We start from the raw sequence: 23,605 nt of genomic DNA, 5'->3' as shown, positions 1-23,605 counted from the left end.
AGGTCGACGAAAGGAATGATATAATGACTCTCGCTGCCATCTATCAAGCGCTCCTCGATGACGTCCTTCTCATGGTAGCCGAGAAGGATTTTGCCAAGCTAGTGTGAGAGACATTAAAGACAATGCATGTTGGAGTGGAGAGAGTCAAGGAGGCAAAAGTGCAAACCTTGAAGACACACTTCGAGGCAATTCGCATGAAGAATGGGGAATCAGTGGATGATTTTTCCATGAAACTAACATCCATCGTGACTGGTATCCAGAGAAGGTGGAGGAGATCTCTATCGTCAAGAAGTTCCTTAGAGTCGTACCACAAAATACATGCAGATCGTTACCGCGATCGAGTAATTTGGTGACCTCAAGAATATGATTGTCGAGGAGATCGTTAGTCGTCTCAAAGTTCACGAGGAGAGACTTCGCGACTACGGAGACCAAGAGGAGGAGCACTTATTGCTCACGCGTGATGAATGGATGTTACGAATGAAGAAAAATGGAGAAGTCGATTTTTCTTTTGGATCGTCGTGTCTAAGCGACAACAATGGAGTTAATCGAGGTTGTGACAAAGGGCGAGGTAGAGGTCGTGGAGGAAGCTCACTTCGACAAGAAGACATCAAGCCCTGTAAAGACAAGAGAACAATGAATTGTTACGCTTGTCAAAAGTACGGACACTACGCGTATCAGTTCCCTAACAAAAGGTCTGACGATGAGGCAAACCTCACTAGCTTATATGACGAGGAGCCATCATTAATGTTTGTTGAGGTGGTGACGAATGCTTTGCCCGAAGAGGATGAGGTAAACTTCACTAGATTTTATGAAGAGGAGCCAATATTAATGTTTGTTGAGGGAGTGATAAATATTTTTTCCTGAGACAAGGAGACAAACCTTGAAGAGTTCGTTTAAGAATCATCCAAGAAGGAACAAGAGGTGGTGTTTCTCCATGAAGAAAATGTCATGGAGAAACTCCTCGCAAGTGACAATGAGAGTAATCACACCGATGTGTGGTGTCTTGACGATAGAGCAAACAACCATATGATGGGCCATCAAGAGAAGCTCAATGAGCTCGATGAGAAAATAACCAAAAATGTGAAGTTTGAAGACGGAAGAAAGGAACACAAGTTTCTTGATCCAACTTGTTGGAAATTTGGTGCGAGTATAGATACCGTGTTCGAGCAGGAGAATAAGTGAGAGTGATGCAACGACAAAAATAAGCTCGTACAAAATTCTTTGGAGTTTGGAATCCTATGAGATGTCTATGCAGAGACACCACTGGTAGAGATGAATCGTGATGACTTGTGGTTTCTCACCACTGACGAGCCAAAAACATATCACGAGGCGATAGTCAAAGAGTCGTGGTATGGGGACATGAAAAAAGAACTCGAGTCCATTAGGAAGACCAAGACATGGGAGCTCACCGACTTACCACCCAGTCATAGGACCATCAGGATAAAGTGGATTTTCAAGTTGAAAAGAGACAACGAAGAAAAAATCCTCAAGAACAAAGTGAGATTGGTAGCGAAAAACTATGTGCAGAAGCAAGACATTGACTTTGAGGAAATCTTTGTACCGGTGGTGAAACTTGACGTAGTTAGGCTAATTTTTGGCATCGCATCTCACCGTGGATGGGAGATCCAACACTTAGGTTTCAAATCATCATTTTTCAATGGTGTTATTTAAGAAGAAGTCTGCGTCGCTCAACTTGAAGGCTTCATCATAAAAAATAAAGAGCACGAGGTGTACAAGTTATACAAGGCTCTCTACGGACTACGTCAAGCACCAAGGACGTGGAACACTTGTGTTACGCCCTAATTTCCTACTTTCATGCACCTAAATCAACGTGATTTCGAACATAAATGCGGAAGCTCTAGGGTGCCTATTTGACCCAATCATTGAAAAGGTTGATATAAAAGTCGGTCCTACGGTCTCGGTCCCTCCTTCCACACACATCTCTGACACCACGCTTTCGCTCCAACTCTTCCTTCACTTGTCATAAAATTCGTTGGCTGGATTCCTACACCACACAAGCATAATGAGTCTAGGGACCCATCAAGCATTTATAAGAACACTTTTAAGACATTGTATCCATGAGGTTTTTAAGGGTATCTCATCAGACAATCATGTATAGTTGCATACTGAGCACATATTCGGGACCCTTAGCCCCGGAGAGCTGATCCTCCAGGGTGGGCATCCCTTCGTCAATTCCACCAGCCATATTTTGAGAGCATCGGACCACTAGAGCTCATCTTGGTAGCCATCCTCTCGTATCCGTCAATTCCTCCATGATTATCTTTTAGATTCCATAACCCTTAACTTAAAACCATCCTTCTTTATAAAACCATGGACTTGCAATGAAAACATGCTTTGAAACCATATGCATCGTTTACATAAAATACATGAATAAATAGCACTGTGTGGGTTTTAGAAAACGTATAGAAAAGTACTTGCCTTAAAATCCTTCATCTGTAGGATCTTCGGTCGGAACACTCGGTCGCAAGTCTTAGTCAGGACCGAACGCTCTCGGTCAGGAAAAATAGAATTTTGGGACGTGACAAACTACCCAACTTATAAAGAATTTCGACCCGAAATTCGATCCTATGGGCCGTGCTAAAAATTGTGATTTTGAAAACAGTTTCATGCAAAACTTTGTTTTAAAATCAGTCATGCAAAACATCATTTAAAATAATTTACAGACATGAAGGCCTTGGAGGTGCATCTGCAGGAGCATATGTGTGAAAGTGCTAAGGTTCGGAACCGTTGCTTTGATACCAAGTTGTTACGCCCTAATTTCCTACTTTCATGCACCTAAATCAACGCGATTTCGAACATAAATGCGGAATCTCTAGGGTGCCTATTTGACCCAATCATTGAAAAGGTTGATATAAAAGTCGGTCCTACGGTCTCGATCCCTCCTTCCAAACACATCTCCGACACCATGCTTCCGCTCCAACTCTTCCTTCACCTGTCATAAAATCCGTTGGCAGGATTCCTACACCACACAAGCATAGTGAGTCTAGGGACCCAATAAACATTTATAAGAACACTTTTAAGACATTGCATCCATGAGGGTTTTTAAGGGTATCTCATCATCCAATCATGTATAGTTGCATACTGAGCACATATTCGGGACCCTTAGCCTGGAGAGCTGATCCTCTAGGGTGGGCATCCTTTCGTCAATTCCACTAGCCATATTTTGAGAGCATCGGACCACCAGAGCTCATCCTGGTAGCCATCCTCTCGTATCCGTCAATTCTTCCATGATTATCTCTTAGATTCCATAACCCTTAACTTAAAACTATCATTCTTTATAAAACCATGGACTTGCAATGAAAACATGCTTTGAAACCATATGCATCGTTTACATAAAATACATGAATAAATAGCACTGTGTGGGTTTTAGAAAACGTATAGAAAAGTACTTGCCTTAAAATCCTTCGTCTGCAAGATCTTCGGTCGGAATACTCGGTCGCAAGTCTTAGCTAGGACCGAACGCTCTCGGTCGGGAAAAATAGAATTTTGGGACATGACAAATTGCCTCAACAAGAGAATGAGAAGTTTCGGCTTCGTAAAATGTTCACAAGAGTAGTTTGTGTACACGAGAAACCATGGAGAAGAAGTACTCATTGTTGGCGTATACGTCGACGACTTGATCGTGACATGATCAAACATTAAGGGTGTTCAGGAGTTCAAAATACAAATGATGAAGGAGTTCGAAATGAGTGATTTCGGGCTACTCTCGTATTATCTTGGTATCAAGGTGGATCAGAAAAAAGATAGTATTGAGGTGAAGTAAATAATTTTTGCGAAGAAGGTGTTGAAACAGTTTGCAATGGAGGATTGCAACTCGAACAAGTATCCGATGAAAGAAAAGTTGCAACTCGGAAAGAATGTAGAAGGAAGCTTAGTGGATCCGAAGGAGTATAGGCGTATCATCGGGTGTCTCAAGTACTTGACGCACACTCGACCTGATATCTCTTATGCAATTGGCATAGTGAGTAGATACATGGAGCAGCCTACCACTCTACACCAACAGGCAGTAAAACACATTCTTCTTTACGTGAAGAGAACGATGAGCTATGTGATTCATTTAAGAAGTGGGCAAAAAATTGAAGAACTAGTTGATTTTAATAACAACGACATATTCAGTGATACAGACGATAGAAAAGGCACCAGAGGGATGGTGTTTTATCTCAACGGATATTTGATCACCTTGCAATCTTAAAAGTAACAAATTGTTGTTGTATCTTCATGTGAGACAGAGTTTATGGCAGCTAATGCAGCGTCATGTCAAGGACTTTGGATAAGAAATTTGGTAAGCGAGGTACTCGGATGCGAGCCGAGGCTGGTAACCCTTTATGTCGAAAACAAGTCCGCAATAACATTAATGAAGAACCTGATGTTTCATGGACGCAACAAACACATCGAAACTCGATTCCACTTCATCCATGAATGTGTCGAGAGCCGGCAGATCGTTGTAGAGTTCGTAAGCACTAGAGAGTAACGTGCAGACATTCTCACCAAAGCGTCATTAAGTGTCAAATTTGTGGAAATGCGAGAGTTACTCAACGTGAAGAATCTCGAACTAAATCAAGCTTACGGGGGGAGATTGTGAGTTTAAGCATTGATTTGTAGTAAATTGAGAGTTGTTGGTCTTAATTTTCTTTTATGCAATTAGGGCTTATTTCAATATTATTGGGCTTGGGCTTGTTTGTATAAGTAATTTAGGATTTTTAGGCTAATTCATCATTTATATGGGTTATTTGTAAATGTTGATATAAACATAAGACTCTTAATACTTTTTCTCTTTAACAAATATTATTGTTCTTCTCTATTATCTAAACTTTTATTTCTTCATAATTGTTCTCAGAAAATCCAATATTCTAAACCAATATTCTAAACCAACAAGTTTAAAAGAGAAATGAGAGAAAAGGATAGCCTGAAAAGAAATCTGTCATTGTTGTTTGTAGGAAGCTTTTCTGAATTTTTTTATTCTTCGAGCGAAATTTTTAGAAGTGGATTTCAATATAACCAACAGTGGTTATAAGTTGCTAGGATTGTTCTTAAACTTCCTGTAATGGTCTTAATTCTACTTGATTTTAAAAATTTCTGAATTTGTGATCTTTTTGATACTACCTAATTGTTTGATTTAATTTTGCAATCCTATTCTAAATATAATTGCCTAGTTATTTGTTGTATTAGATTCTTGTAATTCCTCCTAAGTCAAATTCGCTCAATTTCAATCTAGCATTCAAACATCTTGGATCATCATTTTTTTTACAATCGTGCAAAAAGAGCGAGTTTCCCTGAGAATAATGATCTAGAAATGTTCGAAACTTGATGTAGAATATATTAGAATAAGTTTGGATGAACTGTAATCACTGTTCCGCGATTTCACAAAAAATTGCAAGAAAATTATGAGAATCGAATTTTTGAAAAACAGAAGTGTGAATCAGATGAATGACGGGTTTGAGGTTGTTTTTAAGTTCTATTGAGTTTACGGAGGACTTATGTTGTCTTAGAATGATTTTTAAGTTCGGAATTGTGGATACTAAAATTTAACTATCCCGATTTATAAAAATATTTAAATAAATTTTGAGTCTTTAAATAATTTTCTAAAACATTATAAACTCATTACTAGATAAAATTAAATAAATAATTATTTCATGAATAACGTTGTATCTATTAATTCCAGAAATAATTATAATTCGGCCAAAAATAAAATAATAATATTTTTATAAAATTGTTGTATTTCATAATCCCAAAATAATTAAAATAAAGGCTAAAAAATATAATAAATAATTAGTTTGGATAAATGTTGTATTCATGAAATCTAAAATAATAAAAGTAAATTTGAACCCAAAATAAATAATTATTTGGGGAATAACTTTTGTATTAGTTAAATTCCGAAATATTTAAAACTAGATAACATAAATGATTATTTTGGAAAAATGTTCTATCATTCTAAAATAATTAAAATTTATGATAAATAAATTAAATAATTATTTGAGAAAAATGTTATAGTCATTTAAATTTCAAAATAATAAAAAATGAAGTCTTAAAATACACAAAAATAATAAATCATGTACACAAAATAATAAATAAAATAGACAAAATTGAATTTTATATCTATTAATTAATTTTGTGTATTTTATAAATAATAATAAATAAAAAAAAGAGAAATAAATGGCCAAAGCTTTTTGGCCCAAATCAAACAAGTCAGGCCACACAAAGCCCAAGCGCGCAACCAAACTTACCAACGAATAGTCATTAATGGTTTGTTCGGAATTCGATCGACTCAAGTCATTTATTGGCTCTGACCTCCTATAAAAGGAACCTCCCGATGACGATGAGAAAAGGTTCAACTTTAAAGAACTTTCCGATAATTTGTAGTTAAGCGTTATTATAAATATATATATTTTTTGAATCTACGAAATTTAGCGTTTGATACGTGGTACAAATTATATATGATATAAATTGTATAAATGTATAAATTGTAATGATGTATAAATTGTATAGGGTAAGTATAAGTTGTATAAGTTATTAATGTTTGATATGAATTATAAGAAATGATGTTGTACGTGCTTTATAATTTTATGTTTGGTATATATAAGAATGCAATATAAGTTTTATAAATATGAATTTAAAATTATTATTTTTATTATTATTTTCTATATTTACTTATATTAGAAATAATATTGTTTATTATTATAAATTATTGTAATGTTATTATTTAATAATTAATATAATTTTAATTAAATTATAAATATTGTTTATAATATAAACGATAAATTATATTTATTTAATTTGAATATTATTAATAATTGTAATAAAATAAAATTAATATATAAAATAAACTATATTATTTATAATAAGTAAATATATAAAATAATAATTAATAATTATAAAAATAAATATATATTTTAATTAAAATATTAAGCTATTTAAAAAATATATATTAAAAATAATTATGTATAATAATAATATTAAAACTAAATAAAATATATTTAATATATTATATAATAATAAATTATATATAATATGAATAAATTAAATAATAATAAATTAAATAATATAAAAAAGCGTGGTACCTAGATGTACTAGTTACAATTTTATAATAAATATTATTTAAGTTATAAATTTATATATAACATTAGTAAAATTCTAACAAACAGCATATAAAAACGAGAAATGATTAAGAAAGTGAATTTGAGAAGAAATTACGTGGCGTAATCTCATTCGTTGAAAAATTAACAAAATTTCTTTTTTTTTTCTCTTTCCTCACCTTTATCCTTTTTCCGGCCAATAATATATTGACACATCATTATTTCTTCGATTTCCTCTCCTAAATACCCTCGATTATCACTCCTAATATAAAAACAATATTGATATGGTTTATACTATATCAATATTGTTATACATCTTATACACCGTACCAAACATTACCAAAAAAAAATATATATATTATTTATAACTTCTTTATGGAATTAAATGAACATTGATATCAACTTGAAAACTGTATTTTTAGATTAGGGTGAATAACATTCTTATAAATAAATATCTTTTATCTGTACAAGCATCTTTAGATACCCATTAACAAGGATCACACATACATTTAAATACATATTCCACATATTATCTTGATTGATGGGTCACTCAGAGTTGTCCACAATGTCCGCTAGTATTTCTTGATGTATTTCAAAACATTAATTTGTGATGTCTATATACAATTTTGCATACATCATCACAACTATTAATTGCAATAACATTACACTTCAATTGAAAAAAAAAATTTGAATATCAAAGAAATATCACAATTAACTTGAATGATAAATGAAAAAAAAAAATACTTATTCATCTTTTTTTAGTAGGGACCTTAATCTTCAATCATTGGTGGGCTCCTTCTTCATCATTAGTCATTGCCTCCACAATGTGAGATGCTTCATTCTTTTCATTTGTGCTAAAAGCACAACTTTATTAAATAAGGTCAACAAAGGTTCCATAGCTATAATTTAATTTAAGTTATAAGAGTACTTTTAGTGAATAAATAAAATCTAATATATACAAATTAATAAATAAGTTGAATAATCAAAGTCACATTATGAAGCTAAAATGTATATGATAACCCATAGTACAAAGATAAGCAACTAACTAAAGTTCATTGATAATCATTTTAAATTTGAAGTATTAAGATGGTGAACAAGATGAACAACTATAACAAGTTTATGGACAACATTGGATTTTATTCCTACAATTGTTAGTTTATTCTTTTATAACAATAAAAAATCAAACTTTAATTTATTTATATTCGTAGATGAAGAAAATATCCAAAAAAAAGTTACCCAATAATAAAATTCACTAGTTTCAAAATAATGCAAACAAACATAATCATACGAAGTATTTGAAGGAATTTTGAATCTTGATTCTTGTCATCAAGAAGTTGAGTGTTCGGTCGAGAATTGGTAACAAATACAAATCCATCCATTGTATCGTAACACCCCGATAGAAGTAAACGTTTAAAAGGGCGTGCCAATAAAATGCTCACCTTTTGAGCAGTACTCCTTGATAGGTTAACCCTAGCTTCTTGGTATCCTTATGAGGCATCCCAATTCGGAATGGTCCATATAGCAAACTATCTTGCTAACTACTACAAGAGGCAAAATATTCTATAAAAAAGTACTTGAGAAAAGGTTAATATTTAAACACCACAAATAATTAAAAAAAAAAGTTACCCTTGAATTAAAACGGCAGCATTTTTCTCTGCAACTTGGAGGAGGTTTGTGGTATCTCTTTCCACTTTAATTTTGACAGCAATGGCAATCATGGTTTGGTCGGTCCGGCCAAAAGTAACTAGTCGTGGTTTATTCTCTACCAATCATTTAGTCGTTTTTGTTAAATAATTATAAATAAACTCAATTAAGAGAATTTTTTTTTGAAGGTTTAAAATTCCTTCACAGATTTATAGGCCTGATTTCGGTATGAATTTAAAAAAAAAATTCATATAAAATTAAATATCACTTCACTTCATTCTTCTCTTATTTATTAAATCACTCAAATAATTAATCAAAATATTAAAATATTTTTTATTTTAAATTATTATTTTATTTATATATATCAATATCCTTAAAGTCTTTATATCAAAAATAATCATTATTTCTTTAAAATCACCCACCATTATTTTTTTCTCTTTTCAATCTGAAGTCTCTTATATTATTAAATGTGTTAATCTCTTATATTGTATATATCAAATAGAGAAATGATATTCTAAACGACAAGTTAACGAAAACAAGACCACGAATCATAAGTGGCCTTGCCAGCTAGGAGAGGGAAAAAATAAAAATAAAAATAAAATTGAAACTTTCTATTTCCCCAAAAAACCAAAATTATATTCTTTCTCTCTCTTTTGTTTCATTCTCTCTCATCTCTTTTGTTTCATTTTTCCTAAACCCATCGGCAATTCTCTTCTTTCATTTTCACCAACTTCTCTTCCGATCGATCGGAATGGTAAGACTTCTTCCGTTTATGAAACGTTTCATTTTTTTCCAAAACCAAAACCCTCACGACAATCTCTCTCTTTATTTTTCGTTTCAATTTCTCAAAACTCAACCCACTGTCGATCTTACTGAAACGTTTCATCGACTTCTTCTCTTCCCATCGATTGAAATAGAAAGTCTTTTTTCTTTCTTTTGTTTATCTTCCGTTCGAAATGATTGTCATATCAATATTTATGTTTAACGTTTATGGTTTAACTGCTGAATCGATTTAGATTAGGGTTGTAAAAGATCTGAATCTTCATACATGACCTACAAATCAAATTAATATTACAATAAGATTATTGGTTTAAAACAGAAATAAAATAGCCATAAAAGATCGTATAGAAACCATTTCGGAGTCTGAAATCACTCTAAATGGTGATTTCGAGACAAAATACTGGTTTTGGGACTAGAAATGCTAGTTTTGGGACAAGAAAAACTGGTTTCGGGACCAAAAAAGCTGGTTTCGGAATCCAAAATGAGTAGTTTCGAGACCCGAAATGATGGTTTCGGGACACTTTTTTGAATTTTTTTTAATCTGAAACTTATAATGAATCTTAGAAAATCAAAAATAATTGAAGATAATGTTGTTATACTAGAAATTTACATAATTAAAAATTTATTTACAATGTTACACTTTGTCCTTTATATCACATTTAAAATACAACCTACAATTTGAGAGATCTCAAATAATCTCATTTCTTCATTAACTTGATCAATAAGAAGATCTGAATCTTCATACCTAACTTACAAATCAAATTAACATTACAATAAGATTATTGGTTTAAAAAAGAAATAAAATAGCCATAAAAGATCGTATAGAAACCATTTCGGAGTCTGAAATCACCCTAAAATGGTGATTCTCGGGACAAGAAATGCTGGTTTCAGGACTAGAAATGCTAGTTTCGGGACTAGAAAAGCTGGTTTCGGGACCAGAAAAGTTAGTTTCGGGACCCGAAATGAGTAGTTTCAGGACCCGAAACGGCCCAAAAAAAAATTTCTTTTTCGAAATGAGTGTTTTCAGGACACTTTTTTGAATTTTTTTTAATCTGAAACATTATAATGAATCTTAGAAAATTAAAAATAATTGAAGACAATGTTGTTATACTAGAAATTTACATAATTAAAAATTTATTTACAATGTTACAATTTGTCCTTTATATCACATTTAAAATACAACCTACAATTTGAGAGATCTCAAATAATCTCATTTCTTCATTAACTTGATCAATAAGAAGATCTAGATCTTCATACATGACCTACAAATCAAATTAACATTACAATAAGATTATTTGTTTAAAAAAGAAATAAAATAGCCATAAAAGATCGTATAAAAACTATTTCGGAGTCTAAAATCACCCTAAAATTGTGATTTTGGGACAAGAAATGCTAGTTTCGGGACCAGAAAAGATGGTTTCGGGACCAGAAACGGCCAATTTTTTTTTTTCAAAATGAGTGGTTTCGGGACCAGAAATGGTTTTTTTTACAACCTTAATTGAAATTAGTTCTGCAACTATGCCCATAACAACATCCAAACATTATATAATCATACTTTTGAGTCCCAAAACCACATTTTCGGGACCCATAACAGCCAAACATTATATAATCATACTTTCGGGTCTCTAAACCATCCATTTTCGGACCCATAATGCAGCAAATACACAATAATCATAGTTTTCTATCGTTAAAATCATTAAAATCCCTAACCCTAACCGCAAAAACATAAACGATTTTCAAATCATCAAAATGATCTACGATTCTAAAAGAGAAGATGTTATTTACCTTGTCCTTGGAGATCTGGGAGATCTTGGAGTCTTGTATGGAGATGTACTTAGACCATCAGCCTGAAAAAATAGTATGAAGTGAACACGAAGGCAATCAATGAAGTGAACATACACGAAGGAGTTCTCTTACCATTTTCGATCGAAAGAAGATGAAGAAAGTAGAAGAAGTCGGGGATGCCGGAGAGAAAAATCGCCAGAGAAGAAATTGGGGTTCGCCGGAAGTGATAAATAAAAAGAAGAAAGAGAGGGAAGAAGAAGAGGGGGAAACTGAAATATTTTTTTTTGTTTTGTTTTTTCTCTCTCTTAGTTGGCAAGGCCACGTGATATTTGTGACCTTACTTTCGCTAAAGATTCGTTGTGTTTATCAATACTCTATCAAATATTATATGAGTTTCACCGATTGTTTAGATATTGGACCATAATAATTCATAAAGACAAATTTTTTAATATATTAACAATTTCAAACGTAAAATTAAATTAGTATATCTTTATTTTTTTTTCCGAAAATTATAATATTATGGATCAAATTTATTCGATTATAAATAAATCTTATATTCAACTCTATTACATCATTTATATTCAAATATAAAGATCCTACATCAAATATTTTTTTTTTAGTATAATTTGGCTGATAGATATAATGAATTTGAAGGTTCGACCCTAGTTGTACTAATAATAATTATTATTATTAATTATAAGTTATTTTTTCTTAAAAAATAAAAATAAAGGTATACTTTTTATTTAGAATCTGATGGATGGTCCTGATAAGTGATAAGTGCTGCTTTGCAAGTTGCCACTCTACAGGAGGCATTGACAAGCCGCGAGCGACGACGAACGACTATGGTGGTTGAGCTATGGAAAGGGAAGAAAGAGAGAAAGAGAGAGAATCAGAGAAGTCCACATCAATCACTTCCAAACGACTCTGTTTAAATTCCCCTGTACACGATGTTGATGAAGGTTACCTAAACACCGATCGATCCGCCGGAGGAGCAATTTGCCGTCGTTTGATAGAAGATATGCGAAATGTCGCTGGTTCAGCCTCATCTCGAGGCATCGTTGCTGTTGTTGGCGTTGGTCCCAAGCTCGGCCGTTCAATCGCTCGCAAATTCGCTCACGAAGGTTACACCGTCGCCATCCTCTCTCGTGACCTAGGTCATTAATTACCTTTCCTTAAATAAAAGGCTTTGATCTAAATTAATCTTATCGCATTACATATATATGATCTGAATGAATGATATCAGATAAACTATCGTCATTAGCCGAAGAGATAGCGAGGGAGGAGAAAGCGCAGGTGTTCGCAATACGAATCGATTGTTCCGATTCGCGAAGTGTGAAGGAGGCGTTTGAAGGTGTCCTGTCTCTAGGATTCGTGGAAGTTCTTGTTTACAATGCTTACCAACCGCTCGTCACTAGCTGGCGTCCTAACTCCTCAATCGATATTCCAATCGACGCATTCGAGAAATCTATCGCCGTTTCCTCTGTCGGTCCATTCTGATGGAAATGCGCCACAACAGTAAACAACAAATGCGGAATTTATCCTACGTTTGACAACACTTTCCCAAACCGTTTAAACCTGTGAGGAAGCTAACAAATAGGTATGCAAAATGCAATCAACACAGCCCTAAAACAGTGAGTAACACACCAAGCAAGCACACACAAACAACACAGAATTTTAGCGTGGAAAACCCCTCAATGGGTAAAAACCACGGGACACCTAGTGCCGCTTAAAATCCACTATCACCAGTAAGAGAGCAATACAAAAGTCTTCTCTAGACAATAATAGAGGCATACAAATTCATAATACCCTTGGAAACATGCACATCAAGGATATAGAAACAATCAAAAAACAATAAAGGAAGAATATCACCAAAAACAACTGCTACTGTTCCGGCAACAAAACCCCGACCTCCAGACCTCAGAATCCGATCTCCACCGTTCAGAATGTTGGCCCAGAAGTTGTGAAGCTGCTGTCCAAAAATTAGAACGATCCAACGGTGCAAACTCCGGCAATCATCAAAATACTAAGGCTGCTGAAATTGAAGTTTTTCCCCTCTTTTCTTTCTTGATTTTCTCTCTCTTTCTTTTGCTCTTCTTTCTTGCAAAAGAAGATTTCTCCCCTTTTATATTGCTCCCAAATAAGTGAATCAAGTGGGGGCCCAAATGGGCCTATTTGCTGGGCTTTTCCTCATGGACTAAGGAAACAAAAAACCCAACAAATCTCCCCCTTTTCCTGACTATGAGGAAAGGTTCGCCATCCCGGCGATCGAACAACACACCTTCAACTTTTCCCTTGCCAATGCCTTTGTCAACATATCGGAACCATTATCATCAGTGTGAACTTTATCAAGTTCAAACAACCCATCTTCAAGAGATTCTCTAATCCAATGATACCGCACATCAATATGTTTCGTTCTCTTATGAAACATGGAATTCTTAGCAAGGTGTATTGCACTTTGATTATCACAAAGAACTACGTAGCGCTGTTGCTTGAAGCCAAGCTCCTGCAGAAATCTTTTCAACCACAATAGTTCTTTGCAAGCTTCCGTTGCTGCCATATACTCAGCCTCTGTTGTCGATAAGGCCACACACTTTTGCAATCTTGATTGCCATGAAACAGCTCCCCCTGCAAATGTCATCAAATATCCAGAAGTGGATTTCATGTTATCCTTATTTCCAGCCATATCAGAATCTGTGTATCCCATAAGCACCGGCTTTTCATTTCCAAATGTGATACCCAGTTTGGAAGTACCGCGCAGATATCTGAGAATCCATTTAACTGCTTCCCAATGCTTCCTCCCAGGATTTGACAGAAACCGACTAACAACACCAACTGCATGAGCTATATCCGGCCTTGTACATACCATAGCATACATCAAGCTACCAACCGCTGAGGCATATGGAACCTTATCCATATCTTCAATGTCCTCCTTTGAAGTAGGACAATCTTTACCTGTTAGATTAAAGTTGGTAGTAAGAGGAGAACTAACCACTTTAGCTTTGTCCATGTTGAACCTGCAAAGCACCTTCTCAATGTATCGCTCTTGTGACATATGCAACTTCTTGGCAGCTCTATCTCGAGTGATCCGTACCCCAAGAATCTGTTTCACTGGCCCCAAGTCTTTCATTGCAAAAGACTTGCTCAACTGCTGTTTCAACTTAGCAATTCTTTCTGCATTCTTGCCAACGATAAGCATGTCATCAACATAAAGCAATAAAATGATGAAATCATCATCACCAAACCTCTGAAAGAAAACACAATGATCTGAAGTAGTCTTTCGGTAGCCTTGCTCCCCCATAACAGACTCAAACTTCTTATACCACTGTCTCGGTGCCTGCTTCAGCCCATATAGACTTTTCTGAAGTCTACACACATAGTCTTCTTTACCTTCTACCTGAAACCCTTCAGGCTGCTCCATATAGATTTCTTTATCCAATTCACCGTGAAGGAAAGCAGTCTTGACATCCATCTGCTCAACCTCAAGATCAAGACTGACCGCTAAACCGAGAACCACCCGAATAGAACCCATCTTCACAACTGGAGAGAAAATCTCATCGAAATCAATACCTTTTTTCTGGCTGAATCCTTTGACCACCAATCTAGCTTTGTATCTGGGTTGTGAGGTGAACTCATCAGTCTTCACCTTATAAACCCACTTGTTCTTCAATGCTCTCTTGCCTTTAGGCAACTTCACCAACTCATAAGTATTGTTCTTATACAAGGAATCCATCTCATCTTGCATAGCTTCAGCCCATTCTTTCCTGTGCTCATCTTCAATAGCTTCTGCATAACACTCAGGTTCCCCCTCATCAGTGAGAAGAACATACTCATTTGCAGAATAACGTACAGAAGGATGACGATCTCTCGTAGACCGTCTGAGTGGAACACATGGTGGCATGTCTGGAACTGGTAACTCTGGGTGAACAACTTCATCTACATCTTGCTCTTGAGCATCAACATTATCAGCACCATGGTCTTCAATAGGAACATCATCTCCAACCTGTGTGTCAACATGTTGTAGAGGAACTGGACCCAAATCAATAAGATCATCACTATGTCGAGGAACTGTCTCTATCTTCTCAACATCCTTAAAAATCTGATCTTCAATAAACACAACATCCCGACTTCGAACAAGCTTCTTCTGAACTGGATCATAAAGCCTGTATCCAAACTCATCATCACCATAGCCGAGGAACGCGCAAAGCTTAGACTTCACATCAAGCTTTGACCTTTCATCTTTGGGAATATGCACAAATGCCTTACATCCAAAGACTCGCAAGTGACTGTAAGAAACATCTTTGCCGCTCCAAACCCTGTTAGGAACATCAAACTGCAAAGGAACACAAGGGGTTAGATTAATAACATGTACCGTCGTGTTCAACGCTTCACCCCAAAAGGAACGCGGCAACCCTGAATGTGAAAGCAAACATCTGACTCTCTCAACCAATGTTCTGTTCATCCGCTCTGCTAAGCCATTCAACTGTGGTGTCTTTGGAGGAGTCTTTTGATGCCGAATACCATGCTCTCTACAGTAAGCATCAAATGGCCCAATGTATTCACCTCCATTGTCTGTCCGAATACACTTGAGCTTTTTTCCAGTCTCTCTCTCAACTGAGGCATGAAACTGCTTAAACACATCTAAAACTTGATCTTTAGACTTCAAAGTATAAAGCCATACCTTCCGGGAGTGATCATCAATGAATGTGACAAAATATGAGCAACCACCAAGTGTTTTTGTCTTCATAGGACCACAAACATCAGAATGAACAAGATCAAGTATGCTCTCTCTTCTGTAGGGAGGATTGCTCTTGAAGGAAACTCTGTTTTGTTTACCTGCAAGACAATGAGAACACCTCTTCAACTGGACATCATTTACACCTGATAACACTTCTTTCTTTGACAACAAAGCCATGCCTTTTTCACTCATATGACCAAGTCTCTTATGCCATATCTCAGTCATGTCAGCATTCTCCACAGCATTAACAATGCTCTTAGAGATCTTCGGTTGTACCACATACAACTTTGAACACCTTTTACCTCTTGCCACAATCAAAGAACCACGAGTGAGTTTCCACAAACCATTACCAAAGTAGTTGTTGTACCCATCATCATCAAGTAAACCTGTAGAAATCAAATTTAATCTCATATCCGGGACATGTTTTACATTTTGTAAAACCAACTCCATTCCAGTATCAAATTTCAAACAGATTTCTCCAATGCCAACAACCTTTGATAGCCCACTATTACCCATCTTGACATCCCCAAAATCACCTGGAGTGTAAGATGAATAAAAATCTCTTCGTGATGTAACATGACACGAAGCTCCACTGTCAATCACCCAACTCGCCTCATCATGTGCAAAGTTCACCAAATTATCATCACAACAAACAAAGAAATCATTAGTGATAGTATTCACTTCAACCTTGTCACTGCCATCGTCATCTTTCCTTTGATTGTTGTTCTGGTTGTTGTAGTTTTTCTTCTTGTTCTCTTTCTTTGCCTGTCTGCAGAACTTTACTGTGTGCCCCTTTTTACCACAATAGTAACACTCAATATTAGCATACTTCCCTTTACCGGAGTTGCTAGTACCACGCTGATTTCCTTTGTTACCCGGACCTCTACTCTGACTTCTCCCCCGCTTTTCAAAGACCAAGACATCTGATTGTGAAGAGGAACCCTGTGACTTTCTTCTCATCTCTTCATTCATAACACTGCCCTTAGCCAATTCCATGGTGATAATACCATCCGGTGCAGAGTTGGACAAGGATGCCCTAAAAGTCTCCCAAGAATCTGGTAATGTACCAAGTAGCCATAGACCTTGAATCTCATCATCAAACTTGATACCCATTCCTGAAAGCTGATTCACAATGCCCTGAAATGCATTTAAGTGATCTGTAACAGGAGTGCCATCTTTGTACTGTAACTTGATCAATTGCTTAATCAAGAACAGTTTATTGTTCCCAGTCTTCCGAGCATACAACTGTTCAAGCTTGTTCCACAAAGTACGAGCATGTGTCTCCCCAATAATATGATTCAGCACATTATCCTCCACCCATTGCCGAATATATCCACAAACCTGTCTATGCAAAATAGTCCATTCTGCATCTGTTTTATTCTCAGGTTTATCAGTAGCAAAAACAGGTAAGTAATAATCTTTCACATATATGAGATCTTCCATTTTTGCCTTCCAAACATGATAATTTGAACCATTCAAATTAATCATCCTACTTGTATTAGTTTCCATCGTTCAAACAGTTCAATTCACAAATAAGCAACCAAGGCTCTGATACCACTTTGATGGAAATGCGCCACAACAGTAAACAACAAATGCGGAATTTATCCTACGTTTGACAACACTTTCCCAAACCGTTTAAACCTGTGAGGAAGCTAACAAATAGGTATGCAAAATGCAATCAACACAGCCCTAAAACAGTGAGTAACACACCAAGCAAGCACACACAAACAACACAGAATTTTAGCGTGGAAAACCCCTCAATGGGTAAAAACCACGGGACACCTAGTGCCGCTTAAAATCCACTATCACCAGTAAGAGAGCAATACAAAAGTCTTCTCTAGACAATAATAGAGGCATACAAATTCATAATACCCTTGGAAACATGCACATCAAGGATATAGAAACAATCAAAAAACAATAAAGGAAGAATATCACCAAAAACAACTGCTACTGTTCCGGCAACAAAACCCCGACCTCCAGACCTCAGAATCCGATCTCCACCGTTCAGAATGTTGGCCCAGAAGTTGTGAAGCTGCTGTCCAAAAATTAGAACGATCCAACGGTGCAAACTCCGGCAATCATCAAAATACTAAGGCTGCTGAAATTGAAGTTTTTCCCCTCTTTTCTTTCTTGATTTTCTCTCTCTTTCTTTTGCTCTTCTTTCTTGCAAAAGAAGATTTCTCCCCTTTTATATTGCTCCCAAATAAGTGAATCAAGTGGGGGCCCAAATGGGCCTATTTGCTGGGCTTTTCCTCATGGACTAAGGAAACAAAAAACCCAACACATTCCATTGCGCTCAGCAGGTGCACACACACACACGTATAGTAGATCTTGATAGTAAATTAATTAGCTAGGTTACAATTATTGTTTACTATTAATTGATGATGATCATTTGATTGATCTGATAATATGTTGATTATTATGCAAGGTGCTGCCGGGAATGGTGGAGAGAGGCAGAGGGACGATTCTCTTCACCGGTTCTTCGGCCTCCCTCACCGGGATCGCCGGCTGCACGGAATTATGTAAGTTTGCTTGCTCAAAATTTGAGTTTTCTTGCTCAAAAAATATGATTAAACATATTTTACTTTTAAAGGCAATTCTTTCTTTATATTTGTTTAGCAGCTTTTCAAATTATATATTAAGAGAAATTATTTAGCAAAAAGTTTAAACTAAGATAATTTATATATATTTTTTTTCTATTGTAGAGTTTATTTAGTCCAAAACTCAAAAATTCAATTAGAAACAATTATAGAGTTTATTTATAACTCTAATTGGGATTCATAAATGTTTTTGGGTTAAAAAGCACAACAATTTTCAATTATTTTCTAATATTTTCCTCATAATATGATTAATAACACCTTGAAGGTTAGATCACTAAAAAAAATAAAATAATATCAAACTTCAATCTATGACCATTAATAAATATTTAAAATCTGTTTTCATTATTTTATATTAAAACAATTTTTATTAATGTTATTAAGTTATTATTTAGATATTATTTTTGTTAGAATAAATTAGTATAGATAAAAATATATATATATATAACAACTAAATATAAACTATCTTACATACTATCTTGGTTAAACTGATTCCCAATGAAAATAGTCATTATAAACATCTCCTAGAAGCATCAAAGAAACCGTTTAATATGCTTTTAAATAAATCAAAAAATTATTGTGATTTGAGGTGTGAGATTAGAGTTAGGGCTTGATTGATCTTGGGTTTTATAGGATTCTTATCATTTTAAAAAAAAGATTTGTTTGATAAACAAAAATAAGTTTGAGATTTGTTTAAGATAAATTATTAAAAATATCTTTTTGTATTTAAATTTACTAAAAACAATAATATTTTAGTATTTTAGTCAATTAATTAAATGATTTGATAATTAAAATGATAATAATTACACACTAATTTGATAATTAGAATCCTAATAATTAGATACTGACATCTATATAGTTAAATTGATTTGGACTTATTAGAGATTTTAAGAGAATGTCTATATTGCTTTATTTGGAATTAAAATAATTTATTCCAACACTACTACAAGCAAGTGAACAACCTCTTAATGTTGGGTTATTTGTGTTTTTTATTAGGTGTTTTTAGAAGTTATTTTTTATTTAATTAAAAAGTATGTTATTTGTATTTTTAATGAGCTAAATTATTATAATGTTATTTTGTATTTAAAATTTAAATAAAATAGAAATATTTTAGTGTTTTGATTGATAAATTAAGTGATTGAATAATTGAAAAAATAAGATGTGATAAGTGTGGTTTTGATAATGAAAGTAAAGCCTAAAAAATCCACATCAGAAGAGCTCTTGGAGTATTTGAAGTATTGGATTATACAATAATTGTTTTTATTTGGAGTTTGCTTATATTTTCATATTATTTGAAGAGTTTTTAAGCTCTGAGTTATATAATGACTGGATCACTTGATTTTGGATTATTTAAAATGTTTAGAGAATCCTAAATGATCTATTATTTGTTGTATACATGTTGGGTTATTTGATGATGATTGTATTTGAATGGTTTCATAATTTAATTAATTAAAGAAACTTCATTCACAGGTATATGTAAATGTACATAGAAATATGTTATTGAAAAAGTTTTTAATTATAAAATTAAATATCATATTTAATTTCACTAAAATAGTTTGATTTAAGTGATAAAAATAAATTGTATATACGATCATGAAAGCTGCAAATAGTAATAACAATTTAAAATTTTGGGTGAATGGTACTAATGTAGGTTGTGGTAAGTTTGCTTTAAGAGCACTATCACAGTGCCTAGCTAGAGAATTCCAGCCTTATGGTGTACATGTGGCGCATGTTATCATTGAAGGCGTCATTGGTTTACCCAGGCAAGCTTCTTTCTTTTCACTTTTCACTTTTCACCTCTTCTGCTCACAGTCCATTTTGGTTAGTATATTGATTATTTATATAATTTATTTAATATTAATATATGCAAATAAATTATAAAGAAAAATGAAAGTAAAAATAATCATGAAGACTTTTTAATCCTGAAAACCTGTATTGAATTCGATGAGTTTTCATAAAAGAATTAAAATTATACAATGACAGATGAGATCTTATTTATGATTTTAGGTCCTCAAAGAAACAATAAAATTAGAAATAGACCCTCTCAATTTCAATTATAATTCTATCCCAACCCAACATAGCTTATTTCTCTCTTTTTTACCTATTAGTTTTTAAATATATATATATATATATTTATATATATATATATATTTATTTATAGTTAATTAAATTTATTTATTTATTTATGTATTTTTAAGAATAATAATAGAGATAATAAAATATTTATTTATTTATTAATTTTATATATATATATATATATATATATATATATATATATATATATATATATATATATATATATATATATATATATATATATATATATATATATATATATATATATATATACTGTGTTAGTTAATTTATTTATTTATTTATAAATAAAATAAAATAAGTAATAAAAAAGAGAGTGAATAAATTAAATTAACAAAATTTATAAATTAATATCTCTATCAATTGTTTTTTTTTCTTTATTCTCCTTAATTTTTCTTTTCTTTTTTATGTCCATTCATTTTAATAAATTAATTAAAATTTTTACTTTATTTATATATATATATATATATATATATATATATATATTAAACTATTAAAGAATCGTGGTTAGGTATCATGCTACTTTTCCTTTATTAAAAAAAATTTAAATAACAAATTTAATATTTATATAATAACAAGTATATATATATATATATATAATTTTAAAACATTATTAATATATTATAATTTTAAATTATTTATATATATATATATATATTTTAAATTATTAAGGAATCATGACTAAGGTATCTTGCTACTTCTCCTTTATTAAAAAAAAATATAAATAACAAATTTAATATTTATATAATAACTATATTTATATATATAATTTTAAAACATTATTAATATATTGTAATTTAAAAAGTTATATATAATAATTTATTAATAAAAATTGAAGATATAAATTGTTAAGTTTCTTAATTTTATGATGACTATCAATACAAAATTAAAGATAATTAAAGTCAATGCCTGTTTGTATATTGACATTTATAATGCAACTTTTTCACTCCTATCATTACTCAAATGAAACTAATATATTTTCATTTGAATTCTACTCTTTAAAAAAAACTTAAATATATATTTTACAAAGTTCTGTTTCAAATATACACATCTTGAGATATTTGTCAAATTTTCAAAATTATCTTGTTTTATCCTTGTAGGACTTCTCTATTCTCTACATATTTACAATTTTCTTTATTTAATTTTCAAAAAAGACAGTGAAAAATCACAATATTACTAATTGCATAAGATAAGAGTGAATTAAGAAATTGAACAACAATAAAGATCAAGAACATCACAAAAGGAATAATCAAAGCTTTGAACATCCTAAATCAAAAGATCTAAAGTCAACTTGAGTACTCTTGGAGAAAATGCTTAACGAGCGAGTATCTAGTATCTCGGATTGCCTCCTCGAGTTCATCGCCAACCCTAAATACATGCCTCACTGAAACACACTTTCTCACAAAAATGTCATTATCATGTTCTTCCTCATCTCCACCAATCCTCAATCCTATATTTATTTGAAAGGACAAACTTCTCAAACATAGCTCACTAAAATATTACATGAAATATATAAGAGTCATGATTCCTTAATTCTCGAACATTTTCTTTACCAAAGATTCCAGGACCTTTAAATTTCTTTTCCTATACCAAATTATCAACACCTTTTCTTCTCTATTGTGGTGGAGATTCCGATTCTTCTTGTTCTTCCTTTATCTTTTCAATCAAGTAAAAGTGTATCCATGGCGATTCCTATTCTTCATTCAATCTATTTCTTCCTCTTCTCCTCTATCATGGAGCTTTATAGAGCGGAAAAAGTGGGGGGATAAAGCCTACAAATTTAGTCTTTTTTTAAGTAAATGTTATGCAACTTATGTTTATGGTCCCAACCTTTTGGGTGTCATATATTCTTCATATATGCCTAACACCAAATCTGTTGGTCTAGCTTCTAATTTTTATCAAACCAACTTCATTCACTCATAAGATATTTTCCTTTAGCTAGTCATGGTTAAAAGCATGAACACCACCAACTGACCAACCAAAACCAAATTCGTAAACTGGACCTCCATACACACTATGAAAGTTCCTAGCAAAGACCATCCAATGTTGTTACTCTATTTATTTATTTTTTTCTCTGGAAGCAGATATAGGCCATGTTTGCGAATTGTAGAGGAACAACAACAACAAATAATTGCCCATGAAGGGGATGGATCGATGGACCCGGATGGCTTGGCTAAGATATATTGGCAATTGCACACTCAGGAGAGAACGGCCTGGACACAAGAAATTGACCTCCGTCCTGCTAACTCCCGTCTATGGTGATACTTTGTAGTCGTGGATTATATTTAAAACATGCTAAGATTCTCTCTATTTATTTCTCTATCTCACGAGAAAGTACACATGTAGTTTAAGTGTTTGAATCAAAACTATTGGAATACATATTTTTATCATCCATATGTAGTTCTAACTGAACTACATACTTAATCCAAACCATCCCAATTTTGGTTTGGAATATTGGAGTTGGAGTAAAATCGTTATATCTTCCCCTCTTTCTCATTATTTATTTTGTTAAACTTTCCTTCCTACAATTCATTCTAAGAAACACATTACTTCTCTTATGTTTTGTTCTTATTCAGATTACCTTCCAACTTAGAAATAGAGAAAGATCGGTCATGCATTATCTTCTTCTGCTCTTCCATTCTCCTCCTCAAATTCAAATATCTATTAACACTTTATAATTCACTAAACAAAGTTTGAACTCCAAACACAAAAGTAAATGTTTATATTTTAATGTTAGATCAAAATAACACTTTTGTTTTTTTGGGAAAGTCAATTTAAAATTTGTATTGAACTCTTCATATTCTGTGATGGTATGTATGATTTAAAAATAATCTAATTATTTTAGTTTAGATAAACTTTTTACTATTTTAAATGTA

The 23,605-nt window shown here is 33.0% G+C and overlaps 2 protein-coding genes across 3 annotated transcripts; both read left to right on the top strand.

The window, feature by feature from the left end:
- The first annotated feature begins 12,080 nt into the window (after nt 1-12,080).
- Nucleotides 12,081-12,830, top strand: LOC124922376. Of its 2 annotated transcripts, none has more exons than XM_047463109.1 (2): nt 12,081-12,424; nt 12,547-12,830. In XM_047463109.1, exons 1-2 carry the CDS (start codon nt 12,160-12,162, stop codon nt 12,798-12,800), a joined length of 519 nt encoding a protein of 172 aa, XP_047319065.1. In that variant the 5' UTR covers nt 12,081-12,159; the 3' UTR covers nt 12,801-12,830. The 2 variants fall into 2 exon arrangements, with proteins under 2 accessions (XP_047319065.1, XP_047319064.1); XM_047463108.1 differs by having other exon boundaries at nt 12,081-12,457.
- A 5,606-nt stretch (nt 12,831-18,436) lies between these two features.
- LOC124922378 (estradiol 17-beta-dehydrogenase 1-like) lies at nt 18,437-23,219 on the top strand. Its single transcript, XM_047463110.1, has 3 exons — nt 18,437-18,560; nt 20,287-20,398; nt 22,814-23,219. Exons 1-3 carry the CDS (start codon nt 18,479-18,481, stop codon nt 22,989-22,991), a joined length of 372 nt encoding a protein of 123 aa, XP_047319066.1. The 5' UTR covers nt 18,437-18,478; the 3' UTR covers nt 22,992-23,219.
- Nucleotides 23,220-23,605: the final 386 nt, after the last annotated feature.

This window comes from Impatiens glandulifera, chromosome 1, assembly GCF_907164915.1.
Source record: "Impatiens glandulifera chromosome 1, dImpGla2.1, whole genome shotgun sequence".
NCBI lineage: Eukaryota > Viridiplantae > Streptophyta > Magnoliopsida > Ericales > Balsaminaceae > Impatiens > Impatiens glandulifera.
This window is presented reverse-complemented; position numbering and strand designations above follow the sequence as displayed.

Bases quoted from the DNA above. Each gene is read 5' to 3' on its own strand.
- LOC124922376 (XM_047463108.1), top strand. From the start codon at position 12,160: ATGGAAAGGGAAGAAAGAGAGAAAGAGAGAGAATCAGAGAAGTCCACA. The intron at 12,458-12,546 runs GTCATTAATTAC...GAATGATATCAG, and splicing joins CATCCTCTCTCGTGACCTAG to ATAAACTATCGTCATTAGCC.
- LOC124922378 (XM_047463110.1), top strand. From the start codon at position 18,479: ATGGTGGAGAGAGGCAGAGGGACGATTCTCTTCACCGGTTCTTCGGCC. The intron at 18,561-20,286 runs GTAAGTTTGCTT...GTACTAATGTAG, and splicing joins CGCCGGCTGCACGGAATTAT to GTTGTGGTAAGTTTGCTTTA. The intron at 20,399-22,813 runs GCAAGCTTCTTT...CTCTGGAAGCAG, and splicing joins GGCGTCATTGGTTTACCCAG to ATATAGGCCATGTTTGCGAA.